We start from the raw sequence: 9,300 nt of genomic DNA, 5'->3' as shown, positions 1-9,300 counted from the left end.
TTATATTAGATCAGTTAAGATACAATACCTGTCAATTTCCTTGGTTTTGAAGAGGATTTCTGAGATGCCCTTCCTCGGACATTAATCCAGCATTAGAAAGATTTGTCTGAGTCAACATAAGATTATAAGGTAGGTTCTGGTATCTTGCCAACAGATTCTCAAAGGAAGCATCCAATGCTGGGACACCCATTAATCTTTGGGAGTCGTTTTCTTTTACTCTATTCCCATGAATCCAACCATCTCGGTTTCCTAGAAAGGGAAGAGGAAAAACTTTTAGTAAAGCAAGGTAGCCTGTAAATAGAACTATGTCCCTAAACAGACATAAAGCTAAAGATACCATATATTATTACCAGATTGTGATATGACATCTCCTTATTGCTTTGTAAGTCATACATCTTTCCCTCTTCTACAGCTTCTTACATCGCGGCTCGTCCTGGTTTGATTAGAATGACGAAGAAGTTGTTATATTCTCAAACATGAAAACTGGGATCACCTGATTTGAAAGTGGGATAGCTTCTTCATCCTAACTCCTGTGAGATGTATTCAACTTCCTCGTGATTCTCCACTACTTTATGTATCCAAATCAAGCTTCTTACATCGCGGTTCATCCTGGTTTGTTTGGAATGATGAAGAAGTGGTCATATTCCCAAAGGAAAATGGGATCACCTGATTTGAAAGTGGGATAGCTTCTTCATCCTAACTCCTAAGAGATTTATTCAACTTCCTGGTTATTCTGCACTACTTTATGTATCCAATTATAGCTTCTTACATTGCGGATAGTAAACTCTTACAAGATATAGCACCGAGGGCTTTGGTCCGGACTCTAACGTCCGGATCAGTAATGAAGTTGGTTAACAAGGGCTCGAAGCCATTTGCTTCCATAACAAGCTGCTGGCTACAAGGATTGTTTTGAACAACCGTTGTCAAAAAATCAGCTGCTTTTGCTCGGATCTTGGCGTTGGAATTCTTAAGATATGTTAAGAATTCAAGGAGAGGGACCAAACCACCAATGGAATGAAGATCTGAACGTTCATGAGTCAAATATGTTAAAAAATATAACAAAAAAAAACAGTGGTTTGTGTAAGAGATCTAACCATTGGCTAAATCTTAAATAATATATAAAACATATTGGTCAATCATTGAATAATTTTGGTGTTGTTGTGATTAGAAACGAACAGGAGCAGAATATATATATATATATATATATATATGTATATATAATGATTATGGTTAGGTTTGTTATTACCTTAATTATAAACAAATTATAATTGATTTTTTTAAAGAAATAGTTTTATATGTTTCCTTGGTTTTGAAGAGGATTTCTGAGATGCCCTTCCTCGGACATTAATCCAGCATTAGAAAAATTTGTCTGAGTCAACAGAAGATTATAAGGTAGGTTCTGGTATCTTGCCAACAGATTCTCAAAGGAAGCATCTAATGCTGGGACACCCATTAATCTTTGGGAGTCGTTTTCTTTTACTCTATTCCCATGAATCGAACCATCTCGGTTTCCTAGAAAGGGAAGAGGCAAAACTCTTAGTAAAGCAAGGTAGCCTGTAAATAGAACTATGTCCCTAAACAGACATAAAGATAAAGATACCATATATTATTACCAGATTGTGATATGACATCTCCTGATTGCTTTGTAAGTCATACATATTTCCTTCTTCTACAGCTTCTTACATCGCGGCTCGTCCTGGTTTGATTAGAATGACGAAAAAGTTGTTATATTCGCAAACATGAAAACTGGAATCACCTGATTTGAAAGTGAGATAGCTTCTTCATCCTAACTCCTGTGAGATTTATTCAACTTCCTCGTGATTCTCCACTACTTTATGTATCCAAATCAAGCTTCTTACATCGCGGTTCATCCTGGTTTGTTTGGAATGGCGAAGAAGCGGTCATATTCCAAAAGGAAAATGGGATCACCTGATTTGAAAGTGGGATAGCTTCTTCATCCTAACTCCTAAGAGATTTATTCAATTTCCTGGTTATTCTGCACGACTTTATGTATCCAAATATAGCTTCTTACATTGCGGATAGTAAACTCGTACAAGATATAGCACCGAGGGCTTTGGTCCGGACTCTAACGTCCGGATCAGTAATGAAGTTGTGCTCGAAGCCATTTGCTTCCATAACAAGCTGCTGGCTACAAGGATTGTTTTGAACAACCGTTGTCAAAACATCAGCTGCTTTTGCTCGGATCTTGGCGTTGGAATTCTTAAGATAGGCAAGGAGAGGGACCAAACCACCAATGGAATGAAGATCTGAACGTTCATGAGCCAAATATGTTAAAAAATATAGCAAAAAAAAATAGTGGTTTGTGTAAGAGATCTAACAATTGGCTAAATCTTAAATAATATATAAAACATATTGGTCAATCATTGAATAATTTTGGTGTTGTTGTGATTAGAAACGAACAGGAGAAGAATATATATATATATATATATATATATATATATATAATGATTATGGTTAGGTTTGTTATGACCTTAATTATAAACAAATTATAATTGATTTTTTTAAGAAATAGTTTTATATGTTTCCTTGGTTTTGAAGAGGATTTCTGAGATGCCCTTCCTCGGACATTAATCCAACATTAGAAAGATTTGTCTGAGTCAACACAAGATTATAAGGTAGGTTCTGGTATCTTGCCAACGGATTCTCAAAGGAAGCATCTAATGCTGGGACACCCATTAATCTTTGGGAGTCGTTTTCTTTTACTTTATTCCCATGAATCCAACCATCTCGGTTTCCTAGAAAGGAAAGAGGCAAAACTTTTAGTAAAGCAAGGTAGCCTGTAAATAGAACTATGTCCCTAAACAGACATAAGGCTAAGAGATAACTATATATACCAGAATCATCATCTTCACATAGTGGTGACAATGTGCTGGATGTGTTTGCAGTTGAATCAATATTCACAGAAGTGGAGCCACTCAGAGAAATTGAATTGTTTTCTTTTATTCCACTGGAGCTTATCCTATTACCCTGTATAAATAGCATGAACTTATCAAAACCACCATTTAAAAAAAGAGAACCCACTTAAAAAAGGAACAATATAATGTTGAGTGAATGGGTGTTTATATTCTAAAGAATATATTAGTACAATACCGAGAGAAAAGCTATACCTTAACCTCCAAATATTGAACAAAAACAATATGCATCAGTTCCCTATACCCATAATAAAACGGAGGACATAAGCACTAAAAGTAACAAATCACATTTCATTTTCCTTATGTTCTCAAAGTAATATTTACTGTACATTAAACCAGTAAAAATGTGAAATATGGAAAACATAGGACTCACTGTTCAAGCATCCAGTAGCAACGCCCTGGAAATTCTCATTGTCTTCCCCATTTGCATAGTAACAATTTAACACATCAATGCTTCCAACCTATATATATATATATACTTAAACAATGTTAACTCTAAAATATTTATTAAAAACAATAGTGAAGAAACATGAATGTAAATATATTATTAACCTTCAGCTTTTCGTGAGCCTCTTTTGCCGTTTTACCATCTTTCTTCTTCCTCCAGTTGTGCCCATCTTTCCTAAAATATCTGAGCACCTTCCTATCAAACAGAAAGAGTGATAAGGAAATTGAGATCGATATTAGTATGTTACATGGATAAACCGATACCAATATATAGAACACAAAGCCCATATACATAATAAGACCATCTATATATACAAATGATGTCTGTACCTGGAAGCTGTGTGTTCATGTTGGCTAATCCAACCAGCTCGGTTTGGTTACAGAACCGGAGTCCTTCTTCAGGTAACGAAGAGACCGGTTTGGTTAACTCGTCAAAATCGGTTGAATCATTGAACTGGATCAGTAAAGTAGAGTTGGAAAGCTTGAAGTTCTGAGTACATCGAGCCATGTCAAATCCATCGGGGAGAATACTCACATCTATTTATACCAAAATCACACCGCCTTTCAGATCTAAAAGACTCATTGAAAAACCATAACGCTCTCAGTTTCTGATTCATGAGGAAGGACAAGATTCACCGTAGCCGTCGAACAATGAAGAACAAAGAACACACACAACATTGTGAAAATAGATTAGGGCTACACATAAGGGATTACGGGCCGAAAAAACTGTCCGATCTAACATACGCGTTAAGTTTATAAGCGCAGACGTGATCCAGATGACGAAGTGCTGCGTTTTGTACTGCGGAACAGGTGTCGGCTCGATAGCATCCGAACTGATGACGTGGATGGCGACGTGGAACCCTGGGAGAGAAGGAAGCTGTACTTTATATATAAAGATATAAAACATAACCAAAAAAATTCAATCAAACCGGATGCCCTGAAATGAATGTTATTTAACTTGTGTTTGCTTGGATCTGAAGTATGTGGACATCTGAAATTATAAATGTTTCATAGATATTAAGTTAAGAAGAAAATGAAGTTTTTTGTCCTTAAGAGTATGCATTTGTATAAACACAAATGGTGTCAATGTCATGACACATGTTTTAGGTAGGTTATCAAAAAAGTCAACGGTAGACTATGACCAGTGAAGTGAATGAATAGTCAATGACATGCGGCAGGTATACTGGACGGTCATTGATTTTAATGTCATAAATATATAAATTTGGCAGAGTGAAATTAATATTATTGGATTGTATTTACAAAAAATAAGAAGAGTTTTGAAGTCTTTCTTTAAGTTTTTTTTTTAAAAAGAAAATATCTATTTCTCTAGTAAACAAATTAAAAAATGTGGGACATTTTCTGTTTAAATTTTTTATAAGATAGAAAGCACATAGTAAATTTGTCTACTATCTTCTTCAGCCTTGTGCTTTTGTTTGATTGCGTCTGAAACATCCATCCATACACACACACACACACAGATTGTTAAAGCAAGCATAAATTAGAATGAAAGCAGGTCATGCCAGGCGTTAAACAACTTACGTTGCTGACAAGTTTATCAACCGAGGCTTGGATGCATGTAAGTCTCTGAATTTTGTCCTTAGCAACACCGTGATGACATTCGTCTGCGCCCCAAAGAGTAACTTCTTATACTCAATGACAGGAAGACACGAAGCCCATTGTCTCAAAATATCCTCAACTCTCTGATGTAGAACATCAATAATTCTCTTTATGGTGTTGACAAAAGTTCCCAGCTGCATTCAACGAGAGGAAGAATAGCATAATGATGTTCAATACAATTCCTTATAACTCAGAAAGGTAACAAAACTTATATCAAACATGCTCATACTCGAGTTGGAACAGAGCAGAGAGCTGATGACTGCCTTCTTGTCAGCTTCTGAACATGCTTATTTAGCCTCTTTGGAATGGTGTCTTTCAAAGGAGTCAATATATCACTGTATTGTTTCTCAAGTGATTTAACAATGGCTCTCTCTACGATTGAGGCAGTCAAAGAGAACATGAAAAAAAATGAAGCCAAGTTAGTCTTGGTAACCATTCAGTAAGCTGCAAACTTTTAATATATATATATAACTTCAAAGCTCACCTTTTCTGAAATCAATGTGTATTGTGGCCATCTACTAATCACCACTTCATACTCCATAAGAAAATCTTTTGTTCTCTCATACATGTCCTCAGCAAACGGTGATGTTGAGTGGTTTGTTATTACACCAGACTACAACAACTCCCAGAGCTTCTGGTGATAACAAAGACCGAGCAACTATAAGAGTCCCAAGCCTCCAACCAAACTCACACCCTAACCAACTCTTCCCTTGATGATCATCCGAAGAAACTTTCATCTTGCAGCCTCTGAATCCACCAGGGGCGAAGGCACGTTGTCAACTAAGGATGCAAGTGCACCCACAAAAATAATAAAGATTACATTTTTAAGCCTAAAACCAATAGAATTTGTTAGCTAAATTGGTAAAAATTCATATTGTGCACTCAATAATTTTCAACTTCGATTCATTCTAATTTTGTTCTTATTAAATGATGCACCCATAGAGTAAATCTTCTGGCTTTGCCCCTGGAATCCACTGCAATGTCTCTCGTTCAGTATAAACAAAAAGACCTCGCCGTTATCTAACAACACCAAACACTCTCCAGTAAGCTGAGAGCTCCAAACCGAACAGCTTTCAAACTGCTGACCTCCAATATAAGCTCAGAACCGGTCTGTCTCGACACTCATCGTACTTGACACAGTACCAATGAACCGAATACAGTAAACAAACCATAACATAACCCATCTCAACCGAGAAGAACACGTCATCACCTCTCATGCCCCTATATGTTACAGAGCAATCTCCTATGGTCTCGCAAATTTCTTATACCCTTGTTGCTTTAATGAAATATGGAAACCAGATTTTATACTTTTCTATTTTTCGAAATTATTATTTTCGAAAATAATAAATAATAATTCCAAAATTTCAAGTTTCTTAAAATTTTAAATTTTTAAAATTTCAAATTTCGGATACTACAATTTGTATAGTTTTACCTAGTTGTACTTAGTTATACTGAGTTATACTGGATTATACTGGATTATACTGGTTATACTGAATACTACTAAGGTGTAGTTATACTGAGTTCTACTAAGTTATAGTGGTTATACTGCGTAATAACGAGCACTACTAAGTACCACTGAGTTAGTTATACTGAGTTTGATTAAGTTCTACTAGTTATACTGTGTAATACTAAGTACTACTTAGTTAGTTTTACCGAGTACGACTAAGTTACTAATCCCGAGTTATACTGAATCCAGATCGGAAGATGAAATAAATAAATACACAAAAATTCATTGAAAAGAGCAACAAGAACAATAAGAACCCTAAATCATAAAAAAAACCCTAGAAATATCTTTAAGAACCCTAAATCGAATAAACCCAGAACAATAAAAACCCTAAAACCAAGTAGATCTAAAAGGTATCCACTCTTTTTTTCCTTTTTTTTGTCACCTTCTTTGTCGGCACATCAGGCTGTGAGCCACCGCGGATCAGTTTCTTCTTCTGGTTTTCAGATATAATCTCAGATTGAACCGTGAGCACTCTTCAACCGATTTAGTTTATGTGTCATCTTTGATTATGTGGTTATTAGATCGAAACAAAGAAAGAAATAAAGAATCTTCATTATCGGATTTGATACTGAAGAAGAAAGAAGAAAAAGAGAAGTTGCAGAGAGGAAGAGGTAGAAGCCATAGCAGAGAAAATGAAAGAATAAGTAAATAGAAACTGATTCATAGATATTTAGGGCTAGTAATCAAGGGTAAAAATGTAATCAACCAGTTTTTCGAATTAAAAATAATTCAAAAAAAAAAAAGTTTTTAGAGAGGTCCTTGGGAGATTGGCTCATAAATAAAAACTGATCCATAGATATTTAGGGTTAGTAATCAAGAGCGAAAAGGTAATCGATCAGTTTTTCGAATTAAAAATAATTCAAAAAAAAAAAGGTTTTTAGAGAGGTCCTTGGCAGATTGACTCATAAGATATGTGAGTAATAAAGGAGATATCTCAACACTTATACACTACTCTCAAATCAGACACTGAAATCTTCAAAACTCTAGAAAAGAGTCGCTCTTTCGCCACTAAGAGTTCACCTTTATCCAAACCCATGACCCGGATTCCATCACCAAAGTCGTCTTCGGTGGAAACCACCACGAACCCGATTTGATCAAGACTAGTAAAACACCAAGACGGAACCTTTAAGGTAGAAACTGGAGGCGGTTGTAGGAGAACCCTGGCGGCTTCATTGTTAGCATGTGGGATACGGAAGGAGGTATCGATTGCTGAAAAAGACGACAGAGGGATGCCGGAGACCGTGAGAAATCAAGCATGAGTTAGGTGAGCGACGCGGTGGAGAATCGGAGGAGAGAGTGAGGGAGAAGAGAAGAGTAGAGTCTAATGGGAAATAGAACAAAAACACGATCATTCAGCCATCTGCATCAAGTTGAATTAGTTTCTTTCTTGATGGTTGATCAGATTTCTTCTCAACCTATGTTTATTAATTTTTAAAAATAAGGCATTTTAACTTAATTTAAAAAAAATAAGGCATTCTCAACCTTAATTTAAAAACGAAAATAAATTAAGTATTATCATTACCTTCATTTTCTTTAAACCATATAGTAATAATCTTCATACAAAACACTACTCCATCTATTCCTAAATGTAAGATGTTCTAAAAAAAATTTATCTTCCAATATATAAGATATTTTCAACTTTCTAGGTAATTTTTACTTTATTAAAAACTATATAACCAATCATATTTAATAATCTATTTTGTAATTGATTGAATACAATTATTTTATAGTTTTAATGATATTTTCTAGACAAAAAATAATTTTCTTAATATATGTGTTTTTTCTTAAACATCTTATATTTATTCATTATTTTTAGTTCTGCATTTAATTTATGAATGGATACTAAATGCAGTCTCATCTGCATTTTTGCATCTTCCCCGCCTATCTCCGGCTCACATTCGTACTTTAAGGCTTTGAATGTAATGCAAAATACAATGTAAAATAAATGATGTTCACTACTTCCTCCGTTTTTTTATATAAGTCGTTTTAGAGAAATTTTTATGTTCCAAATTATATGACGTTTTCGGTTTTTTATGTAAAATTTATTAACACTTAATGTTATATGACCAATGAGAATATACCTTCTATTTTATTATTGGTTGATTTGTGGTTAGATAAATAATTAATGATGTTTTTGTTTAGAAAATATAAAAAATTAATGATTTCTTAATCTATGTGCACAATTTTAAAACGACTTATATTAAAAAACGGAGGGAATATTTATCTTCCAACATAAATGTGCTGCATGCAGTTAATACACAAAATAAATTTTTCTATCTGTAGTGAAGAGGAAAAAGTGAGGGGTTGACGTGGATAACAGTATGTTTTTTCTTCTATTAATTGCTTATAAACAATATCATTTACTTATTTCATTTACGTTTAAACCAAACACAAAATCTCTTCCAAATATAATTTAATATTTCTCATTTCTCATTTCTGTGTAACAATTTATTTAGATGAGTTTATAGATAATTATATGTAAAATAAACATTTCTTTTTATATTATCTTCTATACATACGCTTATAGAAAATTATATATATTTAGGTTATATATTTATTTTTTTATAACATTGTTTCGGTATGTAGTTATAGATGTTATTTTTTGTATCCTATTAAAATATATGGCCAGTTAAAATTATGTATAATATTTTGAAAAAGTAATTAAAATTTTTATTTAAATAATTTCAATGAATTCATGGAAAATAAAAATATTAAACATATTTTTTGTTCTTACATATTCCCTTTGTTCCATAAAGATATATTTTTTAATATTTCACACATCAAAAAAACACATTA

General features: G+C 33.8%; 2 protein-coding genes across 2 annotated transcripts; both read right to left on the bottom strand.

The window, feature by feature from the left end:
• Positions 1 to 635: 635 nt before the first annotated feature.
• Positions 636 to 3,360, bottom strand: LOC125587618 (calmodulin-binding transcription activator 2-like). Its single transcript, XM_048758421.1, has 3 exons — positions 3,307 to 3,360; positions 3,129 to 3,171; positions 636 to 2,988 (listed from the first exon to the last, which is right to left on the bottom strand). Exons 1-3 carry the CDS (start codon positions 3,315 to 3,317, stop codon positions 2,536 to 2,538), a joined length of 507 nt encoding a protein of 168 aa, XP_048614378.1. The 5' UTR covers positions 3,318 to 3,360; the 3' UTR covers positions 636 to 2,535.
• Positions 3,361 to 3,996: 636 nt separating this feature from the next.
• LOC125587617 lies at positions 3,997 to 8,357 on the bottom strand. Its single transcript, XM_048758420.1, has 4 exons — positions 5,482 to 8,357; positions 5,227 to 5,369; positions 4,920 to 5,131; positions 3,997 to 4,823 (listed from the first exon to the last, which is right to left on the bottom strand). Exons 1-4 carry the CDS (start codon positions 5,510 to 5,512, stop codon positions 4,796 to 4,798), a joined length of 414 nt encoding a protein of 137 aa, XP_048614377.1. The 5' UTR covers positions 5,513 to 8,357; the 3' UTR covers positions 3,997 to 4,795.
• Between the last annotated feature and the right edge of the window lie 943 nt (positions 8,358 to 9,300).

Source organism: Brassica napus, chromosome C5, assembly GCF_020379485.1.
Source record: "Brassica napus cultivar Da-Ae chromosome C5, Da-Ae, whole genome shotgun sequence".
NCBI classification, from domain to species: Eukaryota; Viridiplantae; Streptophyta; class Magnoliopsida; order Brassicales; family Brassicaceae; genus Brassica; species Brassica napus.
The sequence above is the reverse complement of the archived record's forward strand: the minus strand, read 5'-3'. Positions and strand labels throughout refer to the sequence as shown.